Source organism: Camellia sinensis, chromosome 14 (assembly GCF_055761805.1).
Source record: "Camellia sinensis isolate YWXY chromosome 14, ASM5576180v1, whole genome shotgun sequence".
NCBI lineage: Eukaryota > Viridiplantae > Streptophyta > Magnoliopsida > Ericales > Theaceae > Camellia > Camellia sinensis.
This window is the reverse complement of record NC_138974.1, coordinates 3,993,118-4,019,600: the sequence shown is the minus strand read 5'-3', so window position 1 is coordinate 4,019,600 and position 26,483 is coordinate 3,993,118. Positions and strand designations below refer to the sequence as shown.

Genomic DNA, 26,483 nt, shown 5'->3' with positions numbered 1-26,483 from the left:
TAACAACTTAAACTTTTGGGACAATTGGTGACTTAGCAAGCAATACAAAACATGAGTCCCTTTTTCATTCTAGTGTAGGAATGAGCAAAATTCTAGAAGTAATCTTTTTGTTTTTTTATAACCATTACCCAAACAGAAATAAAAGGGAATACAAATCCCAAGGGCACACAATACTCCCCCCATCCCAAAATATTAGTCCCTTATTCCATTTTTCATTGTCCCAAAATATTAATCCCTTTTCAAAAATCAAGGACTAAAATAATATAAATTTACGATTTTGCCCTACTAATAACATAAAAAGTACAATATGACAATTGATATTCCCAAAAAAAAAATGTACTATCAAAGGATAATTTTGGAAAATTAATATTTTAAAAATGCAATAATTGAACTATCAAAAAAAGTTGGATTCCCCAAAAGGGACTATTATTTTGGGACGGAGGGAGTAGAAGAAATAATTTATTTCATAAATTCAAAAGGTGCCTCATGAATAAAACAGTAAAAGACTATTTCATTCTAGATGAACATAAAGGAAAATCAGTATTCGGGAACCTGAACAAATTGTCCAAAGCCACGGCCGAGAGGAGATCCATGATAAAGAGCAAGAGTTGCCCCAGTTAGAAAGCATGAATACAGCAAAATTGGCCCCATCACCCATCCTAAATTTGTGGGCCAGCATAAGACATCCCCAGACTGAACATCAACATGTGCCCAGGAATCAGCAGCACATCTAATTGGAGAAAGCTGGGTCCATGGTATAGCTTTTGGATCCCCTGATAAAGGAAAAATAAATTACAGAATCAAGGGATGAGAAAATCCAGAATTAAACTGTAAAAAAACAATGTCAGACCAGAAAATTTTACCTGTGGTTCCGGATGAGAAGAGTATATTAGTCGTGGAGTCTATAGGTAGATAGACTGGAGAAAAGTAATTTGATCTGTCAGAAAAGAAAAATATTGTTAAACCAAAGTAAATAAGTCACTAGGAGAAAATCATATATACACGAGTGTGGCATTACCTAGGGTGGTAATCAACACTGGAAAGAAAATGTTTCCATGACAAGTCCTGTTTCCTCAGTTGAACATCCACGTCCTTTCCAGATGCAGGAATCACAATAGCTTTAGGTGGAACAGCTTCTACTACTCGACTGCAAGGGAAGAGGAGAAAAAAACACAAAAAACCATGATTATGCTAGAAGTTCATTTAGAAGCATGTCTTGTGAAATTTAATTACATATTTTTAGGATAGGAAATTATTAGGATATTAGTCAGAGCTACTAAACTAAGTGCTTCAAGTAAATCTCACAGAAACAATGTTAGATGGACTCGGGTATGAGTATCGGGTGCGAGTGTGTATCCAACTCGTCAAAGCTTCCTAAACCTAAATCTTAGGATATTGCGATATGCATCCAAAAGTTGGGTATTGGTACAGGGAGATATCCTGAACACTTGTATATTTTGCATACTGTATGATATTGTTAGATAATCTGATGCAAATTATTTGAAATGTATTTGAAATTAAATAAGATTTAGGAAAAATATAGAATTTCTACCTCTCATTCATCTGAGAGGCAAAAAACATTTTTTTACTAGCAAATGTGAGCTGCATCGTCAACATCATACAAATTTAGAGGATTCAAGTGTCTAAATTGTGTACGTGTGTCGGACAACTATCCCACGCATTTATCCTTATCATATCCGTTGGAAACGGGTACTGTGAAGGAAATAGAAAATTGGTGTGTGACATTTTTTTAAGAGAAAATTTGGCCTTTCTACACAATTGAAACTTTATCTGCAAATCGTTCAAAAAACTGGGGCAGCTTGAGTGGGGGAGTGGCCAATGAAGCTACATTCAACGAATAACTGAATTTGGATCTTTGAATGAAATTGATTCAGAGAGTCCTCCTCTGCTCCATTTCCCAAGACTTCTGGTGCATAATGCATTCAAATTTTGCTACCAAACATACATTCCTGCCTCAGAGGGAGTTTTGGGTCTTAAAGGTCCTTCAATAGGTTTATGAACCTTCCCCATGCACTTTTGACTCAATTTTTTTTTTTTTTTTTTTGTCAATATGTAAGAGGTGTATGTCTGTGACCACCAGGCACTTAAGAACTGCACTGTCCTTTTCAAGGAAGTAGAAATTACCACTTTAACTAACATCTGGTTGTTCTCAACAATTTCCACTCATCCCTGAGCCACTGGGAAGAGCTTATAACATGTAAAATGACATTACATATGCTATTCAAATGTAGTTAACAATAATCTTAATTCTCACTTATGCTGCACACAGAGCAAAATTTCCATAACAAACATGGGCTCTATGGCCTATGAAACAGGAAAAGCCAAGGACATGGATATGGACTTCAAAAGTAGTTAACATTAATCTTAATCCTCATTTATGCTGCACATAGAACAATATTGTAGTAATAACATGGCTATATGGGATATGAAACAGGAAAAGCCAAGGAAATGGATATGGACTTCAACAGTAGATCATTGCATGCAGTATTCACTCAATCTGTTTTAAGTGAAACCCTTACCTGTATAAAGGAAATTTCCGACCCCCTCGTACTATAAAATCCTGAATTCAAAATCAAGCAAGAAGCAATTTCAAAATAAAGCAAATTATATGCAAAAGTAAAATTATTCAACTAGTTTATAGAATTCTATCAGCTGTGAAGTAACTACAATAGGAGCAGCTCAAATAGTTTTATTTGAGAAAAATCAGTTTTATTAATGTTGAAGATAATTTTTACCAAAGGTATATAATTGAAGGGAGTCGATATGAACGGGGCATGGCCTGAACTTGGCCAAGCTCCCTGCATGGTCCAAGCCCATTGAACCCTATAGATGTGCGCCAAACAAGGAGATGGGCCAAGCTTACTAGATGGACCAAGCCCAATCCAGTGAACATACTTGGGTTGAGCCAAGAAATGGCTAAGGCCAGACACCTCAAATCACAACTTGGGCCACGTATCAAGAGCATTAGGGTCGGGCTGACCACCCATTGGGCCGAGGCAGGCATGAGCTGAACATCTGTAAACTAGATCGGTCCACCTAGACCATCATGTTGGTCAAAGCCCAAAGCACAACGCTGCCAGGCTGGAAGAGCTCAACCAGACACCTTAGTGAGCACTCCCTGGGAGAGCAACCTCGTAGACTAAGTAACAAGGCCTTGACCTTAGACTCAACTCAAGGTCACAACAAAGGATTACACGTCATCACAATCACCAGGAGCCAAATAAAATGGTTAAGAATATTGCATCACATGGAGGGAAATAGATGAGCTCACATGGCAGACATACCTAACAGAATTGTGGTCCCCCCCACTCAGGTGTAATGATAACCTGAGCAAGGGGGCATAGGTTACTCTCTCTCTCTCTCTCTCTTCCTGAGTCCTTGACTTTAGCATTGGAGGGGTTTTTCAACCAATCCCAACCAGGCAGCTCTCACTGTGTTCTTAGTCTTGTAGGTCTCAATTCCTGGATAGCCCAGCTTGGTCATGGAGCGCTAATTCATTAAACAATGAGAGATTCATTCTCGCACATCAATAACGAAGTATAAATATACACATTTATGCATGGGTCAATTAAGATAGTTGGAGAAAAGGTATCTTTCCATTTTGTTTTTTCACAAAAGTTAAGGTGCATAAGCACACAGGTGGAGCTATGTTGGGGCTAGTTAGGAAAATTTCCCTCACTAACTTTCATGGAATCACTAACCAAACCAAACCAAATCTTAAGTCCCATCAAATGGGGTCAGCTGCATGAATCCTTCTTCTCCATTCGAAGATTCATATATCTATTTACTACACTAGTCCACGTCAATCTAGGTTTACCCCTTCCCCCAAGACTACTATCTACCTTCACTGCATCGCATCTCTTCACTACGGCCTCTGTTGGTCTCCGCTGTATATGATCAAGCCATCTTAATTTATTCTCTCTCAACTTATTTTCTATCGATATTGTGAGAATATATGTTAATTACGGAAATATATCAATTAGGTTGACTGTATATTTTAGATTGATTGTGTGAATATTAGATTGATTGTATGTGGTTATTATTTCCTATTACAGATTAGGTTTAGGTTTGCTATATATATCGGTTATAATCTCTGTATTAGAAAAACAATTGAATATACGATTATTTAGAAAGCTTACATGTACTACTACCTGTTAGAATAGTATATTATTAGTTGGGTTTTTATTCAGATGTAATTATTCTATACCTTAGGGCTCCCTTGTAATTATTAATCTTTATTAATATAAAAATGGGATAATATCACAATCATTCCCCAATCTTTGTATTCTCTAAAAACATCATGGTATCAGAGTCATAACACAACCCTAAACCCTAAACCTATACCCCACAGCCACCACAAAGCTAGGTTTGACTGAACCTGCCAGAGTCAGCCCTCAGTCGAACACTGTCGCCAGTGCCCAGTCATTGGTTGGTCACTGCGATAGGCCATCTTGCCTTGCCTAGTCACACCCTTTCGTTGCACCCTTCGATCACTGTCGCAGGTCCCCAATCACGTGTTGGTCCCTGCCGACAGCCCTTCTAGCCTAAGTCGACCACTATGGATGTGTGGTCTTGCCTAGCCGACTGCCACTGGTAGTCTCTCAGCCCTAGTCGACAGCCCCGAGGCTTCCTCTGGCTTCCTTCATCTCTCTCTGTGTCGTCTTGGCCTTCGGCTACTGTCTGTGATGAGGTATTGACCTCGGTTTGCTTCTGCTTCTGTTTTCTTCGTTTCTTCTACACATACAAATACAAATACAAAAAAAATACAAAACAAACAAAACAAAACAAACAAACAAACAAACACACACTTATATGAGTGTTTAATTCTTTAATATTCTTAGTGGTCTTCGTGCTTACTATTCTTCCACCATATTTCGGGTTTGTGATTGGCACTAGTTTCTGTTGAGGGTTCGGTAGTATAATATCCATGGCAGATTCCACCAGTGGGTCCACTACTTCTTAGACACCTAAGAGTGAGAGTTCCAGTATACCTACTACTATGACTGATAACCCTAACCATAGTCTTAAAATCATCACCTCTCTACTATCTAGCGTGGTCACAAAGTTTTGACTATTTTTTTGAAGAGCAAAGGCAAGAGGGGATATGTTGATTGGTTAATACATTCTATGGCCTTGAAGATTAGAGAGGGCTATCTATCTATGGACACTGCACAGGATATTTATGAGGCAGTGGCTACTACTTTTCACAAAGGGAATTTCTCACAAGCATTTGAGTTGCACCACTCCATTGAGAGCTCTGTTCAGGGGGAGCAAACTGTTCTTCAGTACTTTACCTTCCTCACTAACGGATGGAAACGTCTTGATCACCTGCAGGATTATAAACCTGTTTACACTGCTAATTTAGTTGGGTACAAAAAGTTCATTACATAGGAAACAGTTTCTAGCCGGTCCCAATGTGGAGTATGATTCGGTTCGAAGTCGGGTTCTTGTTATAGACATTCTTCCTTTACTTCCAGAGGCATTTGCCTATGTACAGAATGAGGAAAGTCGCCGGTCTGCTATGATGTCACCTATTTCTACTGACCACTCCACGTTACTGTCTACCTCTAGAGATGGCCACAGTCTGACTCCCATCCCTCTGTCTGCTGCCAAGGAGTCTGTCTTATGTGATTACTGTCGCAAGCCACGGCATACTTGTGAGACGTGTTGGAAGCTTCATGGGACTCCATCCAGGGGTTGAAGTGATCGGCCTAGTTCTAGAGGAGGTAGGTCAAGCCAATCTCGAGGACATGGCTCGCATCCACAGGCTCATCAGTCTAGTGTCGTTAATACACTTGATTCTACTTCCACTTTCGTTAGTTAGGCTTCTGATGGTCTCTCTGGCATGACTACTCACAAGCTTGCGGATGTTCTGCGTCACTTGTTAGACCGCCAGTCTTCTACTGCTCTCAGTACATCTTCCTTGTCGTTTGTCCGCTCAGGTAACTTAGTCTCTTCTCCTCGTGTTTTCCTTTCTCATAAGTCTTTACCCTAGATTATTGATTCTAGTGCCTCAAATCATATGTCTGGATCCTCTGACCTTTTCTCTGCCTACAAGCCCTCTTTAGGTCAGGATAAAGTAAGGATTGCAGATGGTACTATTTCTTCCATTTCTGGGAAAGGTTTAGTCCATGTCACTCCTATCATACCCCTATCTTCTGTTCTCCATGTTCCCAATTTTTCTGTTAACTTGTTATCCTTGAATCGTATTACAAAGGATTTGAATTGTAGTGTGACTTTTTTCCCTGATCATTGTCTTTTTCAAGACCTTGTCACGAGGAGGACGATTGGCAGTGGTAGTACAGAAAATGGTCTCTACTTCCTAGATCAACCAGACAAGCTCGCTCATTCTTCCACCACAAGTCCTACTACCCAAGATGATTTATGGCTGTGGCATCGGCATCTTGGGCATCTTTCTTTTTATTTAATTAAACATTTATTTCCATCTATTTTTGCAAACAATAATGTGTCTGAATTTCTTTGTAAGTCTTGTCAACTTGGAAAACAACACAGAGCTTCTTTTGCTCCCAGTTTTAATAAAAGTTTAGTTCTGGTCTATCTCGTGTTTTGTCTGTTAAAGGTCATCGATGGTTTGTTACATTTATTGATGATTTTTCTCATACTACTTGGGTGTATCTCATAAATGACAAGAGTGAGGTTTTCTCTGTGTTCTGCAATTTTCACAAGATGATTTGTGCTTAGTTTGGGGCCACCGTCAAAATCTTCCGTTTTGATAATGGGAGGGAATACATAGATTCTGGGTTAGGACAATATTTTTCTGTCCATGGCATTATCCATTAGACCTCTTGCACCAATACCCCTCAACAAAATGGGGTGGTGGAACGCAAGAATTGTCATCTTCTTAACATGGCTCGATGCATATGTTTTTCTATGTGTGTGCCTCAGTCCTATTGGGACGACGCTATTCTCACCGTTGCCCATCTTATTAATCGTCTTCCTAGCTAGGTCTTGCAAAAACAAGCTCCCCTTCAAGTTTTCCCAGGTTCCAAGTCCTTATTTTCTCTTCCTCCAAAAATATTTAGCTGTTTGTGTTTTGTCCACAATCACTCTCCTACTCGTGGTAAGTTAAACCCTTGTTCCTTCAAATGTGTTTTCCTTGGGTACTCTCCTACTCAAAATGTGTATAAGTGTTATCACCCTCCTTCTCGTAAGTGGTTTGTGTTCATGGATATCACCTTTTTTGAGTCCTGGTCCTATTTCTTGTCCTCTCCGGTGTCGCAGTCTTCCCTTCAGGGAGAGCCTTGGTGTGAAGAGATTCTTGTGATTCCTATGGTGGAACCAATTGTTTTTGCACCACCATCTCTTGCTGGGACTACAGAACCCAATGTCACCAAGGATAGGGAAGGGGAAGGGGAAAGGGAAAGGGAAAGGGAAGTTTATGTCTGGGCTAAAGACAGACAGAAAGTTGACTAGATATAAGAAACCACTTTTGCTCTACCAGTGGCATCTCCTGCTTCTGATAAAAGTCCAGATAACTTCAAATCTCTTGAGTCCACTGATCTTGATACTCCTATTGATCTTGATGTTCCTATTGCCAATCGAAAGGGTATGAGATCTTGTACTCAACATCATATCTCAAATTTCGTGTCCTACTCTCATTTGTCATCCTTATATAGAGCTTTTGTGTTAAATATTTCCTTTGTTAGCATTCCTAACCATTTTCAGGATGATTTTGCTACCTCTAAGTGGAAATTTGCCATGACTGAGAAAATGAAAGCACTTGTGAAAAATGGCACTTGGGAATTGACTGAGTTACCTAAAGGCAAACGACCTGTGAAACACAAAGCGGATGGTTCTATTGAGCGTTACAAGGCTAGACTTGTGGCAAAAGGGTTCACTTAGACATATGGCATTAACTATCAAGAGACCTTTGCACCCGTTGCTAAGATGAATTCAGACAGAGTACTTCTCTCTCTAGTAGCTAATCTAGATTGGTCACTTCATCAGTTTGATGTAAAAAATGCCTTTCTCCATAGTGACTTCGAAGAAGAGGTATATATGGACATTCCTCCTGGTTTTGAGAATCATCAGACAAAAGGTAAAGTATGTTGGCTTAGGAAGTCATTATATGGTCTCAAACAGTCTCCAAGGGCTTGATTTGAGAGATTCACTCAGGCTATACTTAAATATAGCTTCAAACAAAGTCAGGCAGATCACACCTTATTTGTAAAACATTCCTCACATGGTAAGACTACAGCGCTCATTGTTTATGTGGGTGACATAGTTTTTACAGGTGATGATAGTGAGGAAATACCTCTGTTGAAGAAATATTTAGCAAGTGAGTTTGAAATCAAAGACTTGGGGAGCTTGAAGTATTTTCTGGGAATTGAAGTTGCTCGCTCTAAGGATGAGATATTTGTCTCACAGCGGAAGTATGTGCTTAACCTATTGAAGGAAACTGGGATGCTTGGTTGCAGAACCTATGACACTCCATTGGAACCCAATCAGAAAATAGGGGATGATGAAGAAGAAGCAGCTGTTGATAGGGGGAGCTACCAATGTTTAGTGGGTAAGCTCATCTATCTCACTCCAGTCCTGATATTGTTGTTTCTGTCAGTGTGGTTAGCCAGTTTATGCATGCTCCTCATCAGATTCACTTCGAGATTGTCATAAGAATTTTGCGGTACTTGAAGTCTGCTCCTGGTAAGAATCTTTATTTTTCAAAGCATAATCATCTTTGTGTGGAAGCCTATACAGATGCTGACTGGGCTGAATCAGTAACTGATAGGAGATCGACTTCAGGGAATTGCACTTTTGTTGGAAGTAACCTAGTTACTTGGAGGAGTAAGAAATAGAATGTGGTTGCCAAGTCAAGCGCAGAAGCTAAGTTTAGAACTATAACACAAGGGGTGCGTGAACTCTTATGGATCAAGTTATTGTTGGGTGATCTAGGTATTGATCAGACAGACTCCATGCAGTTATACTGTGATAATAAGGCCGCTATCAACATCGCTCACAATCAGGTTCAACATGACAGGACAATGCATGTTGAGATTGATCGCCACTTCATTAAGGAAAAACTCACTAGCGGCACAATATGTACTCCATTTGTGCAGTGTGGTGAACAACTCGCTGACATCCTCACCAAGGGAGTTGGGAGTAAGCCATTGCATGACATCCTAGGCAAGCTAGGCATAAGAGATATCTTTGCACTAGCTTGAGGGGAAGTGTTAGAATAGTATATTATTAGTTGGGTTTTTATTCAGATGTAACTATTCTATACCTTAGGGCTCCCTTGTAATTACTAATCTTTATTAATATAAAAAGGAGATGATATCACAATCATTCCCCAATCTTTGTATTCTCTAAAAACATCACTACCCATTCTCGAATATACTCATTCCTAATTCTGTCTTTTCTAGTCTTGCCAGACATCCACCTTAGCATCATTATCTCAGCAACACTCATCTTATCTACATGTTTCTTAGTTGCCCAACATTCCGTCCCATACAACATCGCTGGTTTAATAGCTGTTCCATAGAATTTCTTTTTTAGTCTAATGGGTGCTCGTTTATCGCCCAATACTCCAGACGCACTCCTCCACTTAAGCCACCCCGCCTTAATTCTATGGACCACATCCGCTCCAATCTCCCCAGTCGTTGTGATAATCGATCATAAATAACGAAAATATGCACTCTTAAATAGTTCTTGATTCTCAATCTTCACTTCTCATCTGCTTCCATTGTGACAGTTACTTTCATGACATCACTATTTACACATAATTTTTTTTAACAATACAAATGTGGAAAAATTCCTATACTATTTTTGATTTCTAAACAAATAACAACACATCAATCAGACTTGATCTAATACCACTGAAATTCTCCCTAGAGGAAAAAATGCATGTTGGTGCAAGTACTCTAAAATGACAATGTTGTTGAACTTCCGTAAAAAAACTAGCTTGAATAATAAACACTTTGAGTCGTGTTATGTGCGTCGCTTTCTTAAAGACTATGTGTTTCCACCAAATGGTGTGCATCGGGCTACCAACAAATCTTCCCTCAAGATACAACAAAACTTGATCTAAGGATCTTTTGTTTACATTTGCATAAAGAAAGATCAGAATACCCTTGTAAAAATTAATGTAAGAGAACTGGGGTTCTGATATTCTATTTCTGTAGAATAACAGAATATCATAAAAGAAGAAAGCTCCTGATTGAAATAACAGAGAGAGAGAGAGAGAGAGAGAGTGAGAGAATTTCAGACTTGCTACTGAATTCTGAAATTGGAATGATATAAATGGCTGGATTCTGCCCCTATTTATAGACTTGTAAGCATCCGATCGGAGGGATTGTGACCCTTGATGGCACATGTACAACAACGGCTCAAATCTGGCCACTGGATTTGGCTTCAATGATGGGGATCTTGTCTCACACTGAATAGGTGTAACAAATGGACACACCCTATCATGATTGGGTTTCATCTGCACTCACTAGATCAACAGCCACGATCGCATCTTATCATAATCAGACACGCAACTGTCTGATCAGTTGCACCAACTCACTGCCACATGGTGTTGATTGTACTACACATCAGCGCCACAACCTACCTACCTAGATCATGCCATGTCACTGCCACCAAGGTTTTTGTAGCAAATAGGACACCGCCTCCATGGAGCCTCATGCCAATATGTTAGTGCTAAGTGTTAAGTGCAAAGTGTGCCACACAGCCCACATGCCACACGGGTGCATGTGCGTGCATACTAGAACTCAATGGCTCTGATGCCCACCCAATGCCCTAGGAATAGGATTTTTGTCTGTCCAAAGGAGCAATTATCTTTCTTTACATAGAGGCGATTCTTCCTTAATGCCTTAAAAAAGGTCCGGACGTGGTTAACGTGTCGTTTAATGAATGGCTATAGCCCATGATCAAAGTATACCACCAGTTATCTAAGTACGGGTGGAATAGCTCATTATAGAGGGTGCAGAACGTGGCAAGGGCATTGGTGAGTCCAAAAGGCATAACCAAATCATGGTAAATTCAGGAAAGCACAATCAAGGCTTTGCTTTGACATAAGGTTAATTAGGAGGGATGGCAACCATAGGAATCATATGAAAGGATATCTTGTACGCGCATGACACACCACAATTTTCTTCACAAGCCTACATTTCCTTATTCAAGGTAATCTTCCATGAAGAGCTTTATCAAGCCATCTCTTCTCTCATGTTTTCAATGTGGAACAAGCCACAAAGGCTAAAGAAGCTTTCTATGGAAACAACAAGAAAAGTTTTGACAAACCCAAAAACACAAATCGACTTCATTTTCGAAAATCCCCAACAATCCCCTTCCATTTTCAAAATAAAAGAGGTCTCAATTCTCTTGGTAGACTTGTGCATAAGTGAATGCTGTCTCGCGACTTGAATCACTTATGTTGTGTTTCGTTGGGGGATTTGAGGAGGGATTTGGAAAGGGAAATGGAAAAGATAGGTGAAATGTAAATAAAACATGCCTAAATTTCACCTAGTTTCACATACATTTTCCCTTTCCCTTTCCAAATCCCTCCTCAAATCCCCCAACCAAACACAGCATTAGTAAAACACATCAAAATTAGTCGAGATGGCATAGTAGACGTATTTTTGAACAAACGATCCACAATGACTAACTGTACATGTTTCACACACAATTGTATAAGTGACAAATGTATTCAAAATAGCTGACACATGGATTGGCCTTGCATCTGTATCCTGATTTCATGAGCGTTCTAAAGTCAAGCCCTTGGACTCATAGAAAGCGGCACCACCTCCTACATTCATATAAGTAAGCTTGCTGAGAGTACCTAATGCCGAACGACTATCAAGAAATCTGTTCAACTATTCGATTGATCTCAAAACCAGAATGTATGGAGAATTGATCCAAAGAGAAGATCAAAAGATTTAAGAATAATAAAGTGAAAATGTAAAATGGAGAAATTAGGGTTGAAAGTTAGGAGAAAGAAGAAGAAGAGAGAACTTTTGTATATATTAAAACCAATTAATTCACTCAACTTTACATCACTCAAATATATATAAAAAACCTAAAGTAGCAATATGACCATCGTTCCCTCAACTTAAGTAAATATTAACAAGAGAACAAAAATAACTAAAAGAACTATTCTAACACTCCCCCTCAAGCTGGAGCATAGAGATCGAGCATGCCCAGCTTGGCAGACAAATGAAGAAATGAAGGCCGAGCCAAAGGTTTGGTGAGAATATCACCCAATTGATCCTCAGAACGAACATAAGGAGTCACCAGTTGCTTGCGGAGTAAGAGATCACGAATAAAATGGCAATCAACTTTGATATGTTTGGTGCGTTCATGAAACACAGGGTTATTGGCAATGAAGATAGCAGCCTGATTGTCACAAAACATGCGCATAGGAGTGGAAACAGAAATGCCAAAATCTTGGAGAAGAGACTGAACCCAGAGTATCTCAGAAGCAGTATGAGCCATGGCGCGATATTCAGCCTCGGCACTAGAACAAGCAACAACGGTCTGTTTCTTGCTCCGCCAAGTAACAAGATTACCACCAACAAAAGTACAATAGCCTAAGGTGGAACGGCGGTCAGTCGTATTACCAGCCCAATCAGCATCACTGAAGCCAGTGACAGACAAGGAGGAAGATGGGCGATAGAGCAACCCCCGACCTGGAGCACGCTTTAAGTATTGCAAGATACGACATACAGCCACAAAATGAGGTTGGCAGGGAGCATGCATAAACTGACTGACCACACCCACAGCATAGGTAATATCTGGACGAGTGATAGTGAGATATATTAACTTGCCAACCAACCGACGATAATGACCAATATCAGGAAAGAAGTCGCCAGTGTCACCAGCAAGCTTGACACTAGAATCCATGGGAGTATCACTGGGGCGAGTGCCTAAGAGACCAGTCTCAGTAAGAAGATCAAGAACATACTTTCGTTGAGAAAGAAACAAGCCCTGAGAAGAACGGGCAACTTCAATCCCAAGAAAATACCAAAGATGGCCCAAGTTTTTGGTGTGAAATTGTTGTCCCAAATACTGCTTCAAATCAGCAATACCATTGGAGTCACTCCCCGAAATGATAATGTCATCCACATAGACAATAAGAACAATACTCCCAGTAGACGAGTGGCGAACAAAAACAGAGTGATCAAAAGTGGAACGGTGAAAGCCATAGGCAAGCACAACAGCACTGAAGCGATCAAACCAGGCATGAGGGGACTGCTTAAGACCATACAAGGCCTTCCTCAATCGACAAACAAGATGCTCTTGGCCGGGAACAACATAGCCAGGGGGCTGATCCATATAGACCTCCTCGTGGAGATCACCATGGAGAAAAGCATTCTTGATATCTAGTTGATATAAAGGCCAAGACTGATTAACTGCAACAGAGAGAAGAATCCGAGCAGAGTTAAGACGGGCCACAGGAGAAAAGGTCTCCAAGTAATCAACACCATAGGTTTGGGTGTAGCCTTTAGCTACCAGGCGAGCCTTAAGTCGCTCAACAGTTCCATCAGGAAGATACTTAACAGTATAAATCCAACGACAACCCACAATAGATTTGCCAGATGGCAGAGGGGTAAGGTCCCAGGTCTGATTTTGATGGAGAGCATGCATTTCCTTATCCATGGCAAACTTCCAACTAGAGATGGACATAGCCTCAAGATAGGTGCGAGGAATGGAAATACTAGACAAGCTACAAGCAAAAGAGTGAAGACCAGGAGAAAGGCGATCATAAGAAACGAAATGAGCAATAGGATGTTGAGTGCAAGTGCGTTTACCTTTGCGGAGGGCAATAGGAAGGTCATCAGATGGTAGAGCAGCAGGTGGAACAGGGGCCTCAGACGAAGGAGATGAACTGGTCGGTCCATAAGACACAATGCGACGAGCTTGAGACCGTTGATAAACCTGCAAATGAGGGGTAGAAATGAGAGGAGAGGGAGAGGATAGAGGAGTGGATGTGGAAGGAGCATAAGAGGGAAGAGTAGGAGTGAGAGAGGCGGACTCCCCCTCACGAGAAGAGAGAAGATCAGTAGATAACTGTTGCCCAGAGGAAGAAAAAAACGGAGTACACTCAAAAAATGTTACATCAGCACTGACAAAGTAGCGACGAGACTCAAGATGATAACACCGGTAACCTTTTTGAGTGCGAGAATAACCTAAGAACACACACTTGCGTGCACGAGGAGATAACTTATCCAACCCAGGGTCAAGAACATAGACAAAGGCCACACACCCAAAAATGCGAGGAGGCAAGGGAAAAAGGAGATGTGGTGGGATATAACAGAGAATAAGGAGATGTGTGTACAACACTAGAGGGCATGCGATTGATAAGCAAACAAGCAGTGAGAACAGCATCGCCCCAAAACTGTTTGGGGACATGCATATTAAACATCAGGGTGCGAGCAACATCTAGCAAATGGCGGTGTTTCCGTTCTGCAACACCATTTTGTGGGGATGTATGAGGACAACTAGTTTGATGAATAATACCATGAGCATCACAAAAGGTAGTTACAATAGATTGCACATATTCTAAGGCATTATCAGACCGAAATATCTTAATACGTTTACCAAATTGAGTAAAGATTTCATTATAAAACTGAGAGATGATGGAAGGCAAATCAGATCTTTGTTTCATTAAAAACAACCAAGTCATCCGAGAGTAATCATCTACAAAAATAACAAAATAAAAGAACCCATTAACAGTGGGAGTTCTAGAAGGACCCCAAATATCTGTATGGACAAGAGCAAAAGACTCAGACACACGACTAACATTACGACGAGGAAAAGAACTACGATGATGCTTTCCAAATTGACAGGCTTCACACTTAATTTGAGAAACATGACTCAAACACGGAACAGCTAACTTGAGCTTGGCCAAGGAGGGATGACCCAAGCGAAAATGCCACTGAAGAGGAGATACACTAGCACTCAACACAACAGATGGAGGAGGAGACGTCTCAGCGTCCAAAAAGTATAAGCCATCCTTCTCATGCCCCGAACCAATCATCCTCTTGGTCTGGAGGTCCTGCAAAACACATGAAGTAGGAGAAAAGGTTATCGAACAATGGTGAGCTTGAGTCAATTGGCTAACAGAAAGCAAATTAAATGAAAATTTAGGAACATAAAGACCAGAAGGTAAGGACATGGATGGAGTGGGATGAAGAGGGCCTTGACCACAGACAGGCCGAGAAGATCCATCAGCAAGTATAATGGTATGATCAACAGGTCTAAGAGTATCAAAAAGAGAGGAATTACCAGAGACATGAGAACTAGCACCAGAGTCTAGGAGCCAAGGCTAAGAGGACTTAGCCACACATGCAATATTACCTGAACTAGCCATGGTAGCAGTAGAGGAAGAAGGTAGACTAGGTCGGAGAGACTGGACAGGAGTAGTAAGCTCACTAATTTGATTAACATTTGAGTAGTGAGTGTCTCATGCGAAGTAACAGGAGAAGCATCCGAGCCAATGGACAACAAGGAAGACTGTGAGGAGGGGACATCCATAACCTGATGGACATGATCAGGTCTGCCATGCTTTTGCCAACACCAAGGTTCAGTATGACCTTGGGAACCACAATGAGTACACTTGCGATCGCCACGTATACGAGAACCAGGTCCACTACTACTTCCACCACGGAAACCACCATGTGAGCCACCACTACGAGAACCACCTCCACGAGAGCCCCGTGAACCAGAAGAAGAGCTCCGGGAACCAGAAGAACTATGAAAACGCCTGCGAGTAGACCCATGATCACCACTACTAGAAACTAATGCAGAAGATGATAAAGAAGAGGACCCAGCAGTGGATTGTGCTTGTCCCAATGAAGAGTGTAACAGCCTAGAATAGGCATTGGCAGCTGAAGGTAGAGTGTCACTGGCAAGAATCTGATCTTTGAACCCTCGCAACTCAGGATCTAAGCCAGAAAGTAAAGAAGCCATCACAAACTCCTCCCAATGTTGTTTCTGGGTGGTCACATCAGTAGTGAAAGGTCGATGCTGCAGTAACTGATCCTAGAAAGTCTTGAGACTACTATAATAATCAAGGAGAGACCGGCCAGATTGACGCATAGCAAAAATCTGTTCATATAACTCGTAGACCCGAGAGACATTACTTTGATTTGAAAAAGACTCAGCAAGGGAGTCCCTAATGGCCTTAGAGGTATCACAAAATTCCACGGTAGTAGCAACTTGTGGTTCCAGACTATGCCAAATCCAACCCATCACACAAGAATCCTCACAACATCAATCATCATAATCCTTATCATCAGTAGGAGGAGGGAGTTCACTAATATAGCGGGACTTCTTCTTACCTCGTAAATCTTGACAGCATGGGCCCAAGCCAAATAATTAGCACCATTCAAGTTCTTTGTAGTAATAGATTTAGGCATGTCATCATCTTTACCCATAGTTATAGCCTTAGCCTCAATCTCAACCATAATGATCAACCAGACTTGCAAACAGCCAAAACCAACACCCACAATCACCAATATAAACACAGAACTAGCTCAATAACCAAGTTTGGACCCAAATGAGACCAACACATCAACTCAACAGTAACAATCAATAAAGAGAGGACAAATATCCCCTGCTAGAAGGGTTTTAGCCCTTATATAGGAGCCTTCAATAGGTAGAACCGAAGAACACAAGGTGACTGGACCAGAAACAGCCAAAAATCGAATAAAATATCAACCCAACAGGAGTAAAACGACAAATTAAGATCAAGGACCCTTAGAGGGGTGATTTTCGGCTCCTAGGGAAGTGAGCCCAGCAAGAAAAACCAGGAAAAAATAGTCCCAAAGGCAGATTCAAAAAAAATAGTCCCAAAACACGAAATAGTTTCAAAAATCAAAAACTCACATCAGGGATGATCAAAAAATTCCACAAAAATCACCATAAATCTCAGGAGGCAATTTCGAGTCTAGGGGTGAAGGACCCGTCCGTACACTGCTTACATCATGCTGACGTCATCGTACGGCTGATGACATCAGCACGTCTCGGTCACCTCAGATCGATCTTTAGAATCTGTAGAACCCTTTCTAATGAAGAAGAGATTGCTCTGATACCAAGTGAAAATGTAAAATGGAGAAATTAGGGTTGAAAGTTAGGAGAAAGAAGAAGAAGAGAGAACTTTTGTATATATTGAAACCAATTAATTCACTCAACTTTACATCACTCAAATATATATAAAAAACCTAAAGTAGCAATATGACCATCGTACCCTCAACTTAAGTAAATATTAACAAGAGAACAAAAATAACTAAAAGAACTATTCTAACAAATAAAAAGAGAGAATAAGAACACAGCATCAAAATCCTAATCTCAAAATAAAAAAAAATAAAAAAATGGGCCACAACCTTAACTCAATATTATTATTTCAAAGCTACCATAAAATTATTACATAAAGCCATATATATATATAGCCAACGTAGGAAACCCTAATTAAGTTAGCAAAATAGAATACTACTCTAATAAAACTCTAATTTAAATTAAAACTTATAAATAAATAAAAGGGTAATTCTATTTACACACCCTCAATCCTCTCAGTATACACCATCTTCTTAAATTTTTTTATTACAATTTTATCCTTTTAGTCATTTACATTTTTAACCTTACACAAATCAATCAAGGAGAGATGTTTGAGACAAGGTAGTTTCCATAGGAGAAGATTTGACATATAAAGTTGAACTGTAGAGTGCCATATCAGGTAGAGATGTTTGAGGCAAAGCAGCTTCCAAAGGAGAAGACTTGACATTTAGACCAGAGGTTATGATCACTTTTGGATGATAGAAACATGCATAGGCAACATGAATATCAACAAATAGTCATGATACTTGTCAATAGATTAAGTGTGTAGATGACTGGATGAAGTGACCACATATTTTCCTAATATTGACCCACTTTGGCTCAAAAGTGAAGATGTGGATCACATAGCCTAACAATTTCCTTTTCACAAGAAGTTTCATATTTACCAAGTTCATGAGTTGAGGGTTCATATTTAGGTCTTATATCTCTTGAAGTACACTTAGTTCGTATCAACTTTATTTTCTAGTGACCATCCTTAAAAACATAGGTATTCTCCCTAACAGAGTGTTGGGATTGGGAATCTACATCATAAATCCAAGTGCAACCTAGTAGCACATGAGCTATAGTCATGGGTAAGACATCACACATAATTTTGGCCAAATAACTACCCAACTGAATGGGTGCTAGACAATACTTAGAAACAAGCAATGATGTCTAATCTATCCATGCAATCAATCTAATATGGCTGAGGATGAGGTTCGGGCTTGAGCTTGAAACTAGCGATGGCGGACTTGGACACCACATTAATGGAGCAACCTCCATCAATAACAAGTTGACAAATTTTATCCTCATTTAATAAATGCAGGAAAGATACTCGGACATACCAAGCCTCAATATCAGAATGGGTAGGAGTAATATATTGCATCACATTAATGCAAGCATATGGGTTCTTAACTGTTTCCTTAAACCCCTCTAAGAGACTCATGGTAGACACTCAAACGGACTCGAATTTGATCAAATCAAATAATAGACTTCTTGTAAATTTCACAAATTTCCAATGAATAAAAATATTAAAAATAACTTTTGAATGGAAGTATGCATTTTTTTTTTTTTTTTTTTTTTTGGTAGTCTAGTCCAAGTTGCCCTTGATGCTCCAATATATGTGCAATTGGTCTCCATTCAAAAATCCAAACTCTTCGATTGGCACGATTCCCAATAAAAAAAATTTCACTACTGATTTTTTCCCCTTGCAAGATCTTTTATTAAAGGATCAACCAAGTTTTGACTTGACTTTACACATCCAATGGTTATTACCCAATCTTTAATTCATTGTTTGACATAGCGATGTCTGAGTCCTATATCTCTAGACTTACCATTGTAAACCTGGTTGTATACTCGTGATTGCTTTGCCTCAGTATCACAATGCAAAGATATTTGTGGCATAGGTTTAGGCCACATCAGAATCTCCATTAACATATTCCTAAGCCACTTTGCCTATGCACTACAAGAAACCAAATCCACAAAACTCTGATGTCATGGTTGAGTTTGTAAATTATTTTTTGCTTCTTTGAGGCCCAGTGGATGCTCCTCCACTAAGTGTAAAGACCCACCCACTTGCGAACATGTGGTCATCACCTGTGTTACATGGACTCGTTGGCTTCAGCTGCGACACGACACGACACGACACGACACGGATACGGGTGTGGGACTCGAGTCGAACACAACAACCTTGTGATGGACGCGGCTGACCATAGATGAAGATGATGATGAAGACAGAGAGAAAAGTGAAGACGAAGATGAAAGTGAAGACAAAGGCGAAGGAGAAGAAGGAGAAGGAGGATCAAAGATATGCTTACCTGTATGTCATTGCTTCGGAGCCGATGATGAACTTCACTGGTGGCGCTAGGGTTTTGAGATGATGAACTTCACTGGTGGTTTCGAGATGATTTCACATGTGGCTAGGGTATTATTTGTGAACTCCGCTTTTATTTGAATGGGCCCTATTTTAGTAATGGGCTAGAGTTTTATGAAAATATATATATGCTTAAGCCCAAATACTTAGCCAAAAATAATCCAATATAAAATACCAATGGCCCCGTTTGGTAGAGCTGTGGGAAAGTGATTATAACTTATAGCCTAACAGCTTATAACTTATAACTGTGAACATAAGCTGATTTTTTACTTATAAATTAAGCTTCTCCTCCCCCACTCAAAGAATAAGTTGATTTTTGACTTACAAAAAGCTATAAGCTGTATTATTAAGCTGAACCAAACACATCAAAATAGCTTAAATTAAGCTAAAAGCTGAAATAAGCTGGAAATAAGCCCTACCAAACAGGGTTAATGTTGAGTTCTCATTAAGAAAAAAATCTCAACCCAATAAAAAAATAAAATTTGGGCCCTATTAAATCTTATGTGGAAATTATTCTTTAAATCTTGTGTAATTATTCTTTAAAACTCATCATATATTTTTAAATATATATATAAATAAATGCATCCCCGTACCCGTATCCAACATTTTATTCGTGTCCCCATATCCTAAAATTAAAGAAAATGGAGAATCTAACTCTTAGACACGTATCAGTGTCGGACACATTTGTCGAGTCCATGTAACATAGGTCATTACACTCAATTATCCAACTGGCATCCATGCACCCTTCAAGTACAGTTGGATAATCGCTATAGATTATTCCATAATCTATAGTCTTCCTCATATACTTCAATACTTTATTCACTACATGCCAGTGAATATTACTCGGGTTATTAGTATGTATACCTCCTAAGTTTTCCCACAACATATGCTATATCTGGTCTTATGCAGGTCATGACATACATTAGGTTGCCTATCACTCTAGAGTATTCTAGTTGTTCTACTGCTCTGCCTGTGTTAGGTTACAACTTAAATCTATGAGTCAAAAGGTGTAGACACAAGTGTGCAAATAAAGTGATTAAACTTTTTAAGAATTTTCTCAATGCAACGAGACTGGGTAAGAATCAAATTACCATCTTGTCTCTTGATTCTCATTCCTAATATTATATCAGTAACACCCATGTCTTTCATGCTAAACCTAGATGACAGAAGATCTTTAGTACTTTGAATGCTATCTTGGTCAGTGCCAAAGATGAGAACATCATCCACATTCTAGCACATTATCACACCTTATTATTGCAAAATTTGCTATCTATACATTTGTCAGATTCGTGCATCTTAAAATCATTTGATAAAATTACGTTAGCAAATTTCCCATGCCATTGTTTAGATGCTTGTTTAAGGCCATAAAGTGACTTCATACTTTATGTTCTTGCCCTTGCACAACAAATCCTTTTGGTTGCGTCATGTAGATCTCTTCGTCTAACTCACCATTTAAGAATGCCGTTTTGACATCCATCTAGTGAATTTCCAACTTATTGATAGCTGCAAGAGCAATTAGTACTCTAATTGCAAAGATCATTGCCACCGAAGCATAAGTATCGAAGTAGTCAATAACCACTTTCTAGGAATAACCCTTTGCAACTACCCTTTAAACTTATCGATTGTACCATCCACCTTCATTTTTGCTTGAAAATCCATGTGCATCCAATGAGTTTAGAACCCGGAGGCAAATCAACAAGGACCCATGTATCCCATGATAGAGTCCATCTAATCTTGTTTGACCTCTTTCCAAAAGCCTACATTTTGAGATTTCATAGCCTCGTCAAAGGTTAATGAATTTGATTCCATTTAGTGGGATCACTGTTTGTTTTATGGTGTCTCTAGTGCCTTAAACTAGATAAACTACATAGTCTGCACCAAAGGACTTCTCTGTTCAAGCCCTTTTACTTCTTCTAAGTTCCACCTCTTCGGCAAGCTCACTGTCTTTATTAGAAATTAATGGAAGAGGCTCAATACTTTCATCCGAAACATTTCTAGGGATAGATGTGAACCTATTCTCATAGAACACTGCATCCCTTGATTCAATGATGGTATTGACATCTATTGAATCATTTGGCTCAATCGATGTGTGATAGGGCAACTCCAAGCGATGTGTGATATATTCCAACACACCCTCCTGGACCACAATAGCCCACCAGTCACAGGCCCAACCAAGCAATGTGGGACACATTCCAACATTCACTACCTCTGTTGGACCTAAGCCATGTGATCTTAGTTCGACCTTGATTTTCTACTTCAGCTTTGTAAGCCTTAAACTTGTCCACAACTTCATTTTTTGAACGCAACAGATATACACAACAAAGTTTTGAATAGTCAATCTATGAATGTAGCAAATTACCTTTTACTGCCTCTAGTAGAGGTACTATGCATATCATACACATCACTGCTCTCAAGTTCCAACAAAGTATTGCTTTCTATTTTAGGAAATGGCATTCTGGTTATCTTAGTTTGCATACATACTGTAGATTTATGAACTAAGTAGGAATTAATTTTTATTTTACCATGTCATTCATTTTCCTAGTATTAACATAAGTGAGTATGCCATAAAGAAAGAGAGTCAAGCATATAAGTTGAACGGTGAATTTTATTGATACTTATTAGTTTAAACATCCTTCATGGATATAACCTTTTCCAACAATGGTACCACCCTTAGACAAGACAAATTTATTTGACTCATGGTGACGTCTAGGGATTGAAGTTACAAAAAAATATTTAGTGATCACATCGATGATATTACTTTATTTTTTGGCTTTTCATAATGAAGAATTTTTACGAGGACGGAGACCATCAAGGAAAACAGGACCTTGTATGGATTTTCTCCATGTATATCTTTATATCATAAAATATACATGTTAATGTTCAAGATAGAGAAAGCTCCTCGCATTCCCTCAAATGAGAGAATGAAGATTTGATTAGCTTGTTTTTTCACTAGAAAGGGGGATCTATTTCTATTCTAGTTTAACAATCCTTCCTTGTCCATTTATTCTTTGTTGTTGGTTTAATGTTTAATGCATTAACCATTCACAAGGAAGATGTGCCTGCTAATGTAGCAACAATGTATCCAAGAGGGAAGGAATAACTTAGTAATGACATTGGGTAAAATCATCAACTTCCCCTTTGCAATCCAATGTTCTCCATGTATGGGTAAATGTAAGTAAATTACCTGAGTAAAGATAGCCTTTGCTCTAGACACACGCAAACGAGTCGCAATTTCCTTTGCTGCAAAGCTGTCAGCTATTGATACAACAACAAATCCTGATAATACAATTGCCAAGTATATAATGACTGCAGTGACTGTCATGGGCATATCAATTGCAATTGCATCTCCCTTTGAAAATATTGCGTCTAGTGCACTAGCCACCGACCTGTTCAGTATTTGTAAATGCATCAACAAAGGGAGAAAAACTAAAGGGATAAGGATAATGTATGCTAGAAAGTATAAAAAGAGCAACAAGGTATGTGAAAGTGAATGATATGTTATTACTAAAAAAAATAAAAATCATTCATTCTACATTTGTTAGTGTATATAGCAAACTACAACTTGCATTTAAAGTGAAACTATGCATTCATAGCATTACTGCTTTACTCATACCCTAACACTGCTAAAAAGTCATGCAACGTAATATACGAATAATTACGATGAAGATAAAGGCAGAAAATTTTAAGTATATATTACCTACCTTGGAGTTCTTATAGTTTGATCCGATTAGTGTAGAAATCATCACAAGCTTCATCACTCCATAGAATGGATTGGTCTGATAGCAAACAACAATGGAGTAATGAAGTTTGTGATGATGTTGACATGTAATGCAACTCTATGCAACAAAATATGAACGGTCAACAATGGAGATAGAAGTGGTTAAATGACAGCATACATTACTTGCTCTCGGAGCTCTTTTAATGTCATTTGATTGACATGGGAATCATCACAATCTTCATTTCTCCATACAATGGCTAAACTGTCGTCCTGCTTTCTTGGATAGTTGGTTGCTTGTAAACAACATTCAGCAATATTCAAAACTGAACCAGGAAGCCATGTTCCCCCATGTTTAGATTTGTCAGAAGTATCCAAAATGCAATTTGGGACTTCACGAAATTGAATAGAAAGCTCTTTTAGTATAAATGACCAGTAAACCTGAAAATTGTTGACACTATTAATTTAAATGAAATCGGAGTCGAAATGTGTACATGTAAACAAAGACTTGCCTCAGGATGCTGAACAGTGAACTTCTGAAATAGGCTAAAACTTGTTATGGGATCCTTGTATGATGCACCTAAAAGCTTTGAACCATGAGTTTCCATGAGGCGGCCCAAGTTTGTGTATTTGGACTGATTTCTGACAAGTAATGAACATTAGGATTAGTTGCAGTTGAAAGCAGAGACGCATACTAGAGGTTAACTATTTCAGTAAAAAGTTATGACTTATGATAAATTAATACATGATCTCAGAACATAAAATAAAATAAATTCAAAATGCATCAAATCCACATTGTGATGAATAACTGAGGGAAAAAACACTATTTATTCAATATCATTTGAAAAAATGATAGTATTGCCAGTAAATAGTATCCTTTACTACTTTATATGATAAGGGATTCAAGTTGAACGTGTTAAAAAGGAAATTTGGTAAGTCAAAAAGAACATCAACATGCACCAAGGATCTAGGAGATGATAGCTTTGGATTTATTCCTAGGTATGGGTTTGCATATAGTTAACCAGAAAGCCATTACGCTCTGTTTGGATGGATGTGCATTTGAATTACATGGATTTGACATTAATTATTCAAGAAGAATAACTCAAATGTCAAATTAAATTAAAAAACTTTATCATGATGAATTTGAAATAACTCTAGAAAAGTAGTTATTTGAAGTCATGGTTAAGGGATCCTTGTAGCTACAAAGATCTTCCTAAAATACATCAAAGTTTTTCAAGGCGAATGTGTAACGTGAGGCATTTTACCTCTCATGAGATGAGGTGTAAGCCTTAAAGCGTTGAGGCGTAAACATTTCAAATTCTGAATTTTTATATTTAGTAATAATTTAAATATTTTAAAACAATAAATAAATTCATCAAAATTAAATATAAAGGTGTAAATACTTTTATGCTCAAGGCTCATTGCAAAAAAGGAAGCTTTGCTTTTTTTAAAGTGAAATTGGTGTTCTTAGCTGTAGTGATTGAGCTTTTCAATGAGCGTTAACTATGTTTTTTCTTGATTTGTCATTTACTTTAATTTTTCCTATAGATCGCAAAAGGAGTTCTTTTTTATATTTAAACCATCTACTAGACTAAGTTTAACAAGAGGCTAAGACAAACTCTTCATATGCGTACTCCTCACATGCTTATGCATAAAAGACGTACAAGACGCACCTAAGGCGCATGTCTCAAGACTGTGTGTGCAAGCCTTTAGAGAGTAAAGCCTACGAATCAAAGCCTTGAGGTGTTTTGCCTTAGCCTCGCCTCAAGGCGAGCATCGAGGCAAGCCTCAATAAAGCCTTTTAAAACTTTGAAATAAATCTCTTTATCTCAATTTATCTTCATCTATAGCTTTTCTCTACACCTATAATAATTAAATCTCCAATATTTTTAACCTAAAATCACTTGATTTGAAATCCACATACGGGGGCCTTAATACCTAGTTGGGACTTAGGTTAAGGCTTTTTAAGTTTGTATGAACATTTTACCTTCCAGCATAGTTTCTTATTATAGTATTCGATGGTCTGTTTAGGCTTGTTCCCACTCTAGTTATTGCTTTATCAAATTCACAAGTAAACAAAGCAACAAGACATATGCACGACATTATGGTAAGCAGATTCTAAAGTAACATTTCAAATTTTTCTTCACAATCAATAATGAAATAAAAGTCAATTGTGTCAGCATTGTGCAAAGTAACCACACTAGAGAAATCATACACAGCACTGTGTGTTAGCTGGCCCTATCCTAACAACATGGCTCCCTTTTTTTGGGTCATGAATTATATAGTTTCCTAAATGATCTTGCTTGCTTGCTGGGGGTGGGCAGGCATCATGCCCTGGACCAGACCAAATGAAACCACAACCCCAGACCGGGTCACATAAGCCTAGCCCTCAGTCTATTTCCACAATAAATGTTATATATGTACTTAGAAAGAAAACTAATCACACCTAGAAAAATAATAATTAGGGTCTGAAGGGGGACCAATACTGCGAAACATGTATTTTATATTATTGTTATTTTGTCTTTCACTTAAGGGTAGTTTAGTCCTATTCTATGCAATTAGAACTTTAGGGTTCTGGCAGTTTACTTATATATATTGTACTTCAGTTTGCTAATCATTGAATAATACACAACATATTATCTTTGTTAATATGGTATTAGAGCCATACATCAACAGCCTTAGCATGTAGGTGTAGCATCTCTGAATTTGTCCTCTTCTACCTCGCAAGCATGTGATTGCAGACCCAAAGATTTGTCTCCAGCAATTCAAACTCCTTCGCAGGTCCAGTTTCGTAGTCGTAGCTTTCTCGCGACCCTTCACGAGCCTTCTTCAGCCATCGCAACCCTCACAGGAGTTCTCTCCAGCCACTCACGAGTCATTCAGGTATTTGGGTTGAAGATTTCGATCCATCTCTCTATGGGTATTTGACCCACTGATCAGTTGGCAATTTTGCCGGGGTTGCTTAACAACCCCGCCGGTCCCAAGCCTAGATAAAGGAGAAGGATTGTGTGTTAGATAGCTAACAACCAACACGTAAAAAAAGCCGCTTGGATCCTTCATGACATGAAGCCTAATACTCTGAATCGATTAAATGCTAGGCCATTCCCCTTAATTGACGCGTTGCGCCTGCCTCCGGGTGCTTCGAAAAGTGAGCAAGAGGTGCCGCATCGACGCCTGGGTGTGGTGAAAAAAAGGCAAAGGTTTTCACGTTTTTCTAGACGAGTGCGGATAAAGAAGGTAGTCCAAGATTATAGGTTTAGGGTAGCCACATGGAATATAGGAACTTTAGCTGGTAAGACTATGGAATTGGTAGATGTCATGATT

At 39.0% G+C, this 26,483-nt stretch overlaps 1 protein-coding gene across 5 annotated transcripts in view; it reads right to left on the bottom strand.

Moving 5' to 3' along the window:
- The window catches only part of LOC145807726 (putative CoA ligase CCL12), a 56,958-nt gene that overhangs the window by 15,948 nt on the left and 14,527 nt on the right, over positions 1-26,483 (bottom strand). For 4 of the 5 annotated variants that reach the window (XR_014351048.1, XR_014351049.1, XM_082906438.1 and 1 more), the window contains exons 2-8: positions 23,672-23,801; positions 23,341-23,600; positions 22,629-22,830; positions 2,541-2,581; positions 1,019-1,147; positions 864-937; positions 553-773 (exon numbers count right to left, since the gene is read on the bottom strand). Coding sequence is in view for 3 of the 5 variants with exons in the window: in XM_082906438.1 (XP_082762564.1) it covers positions 553-773; positions 864-937; positions 1,019-1,147; positions 2,541-2,581; positions 22,629-22,830; positions 23,341-23,600; positions 23,672-23,801 (1,057 nt within the window). In the remaining 2 variants the exon portion in view is untranslated. Of the gene's footprint in view, positions 1-552; positions 774-863; positions 938-1,018; positions 1,148-2,540; positions 2,582-22,628; positions 22,831-23,340; positions 23,601-23,671; positions 23,802-25,827; positions 25,947-26,483 lie in introns of those variants that run through there. The other variant, XM_082906440.1, reaches the window with a different exon arrangement.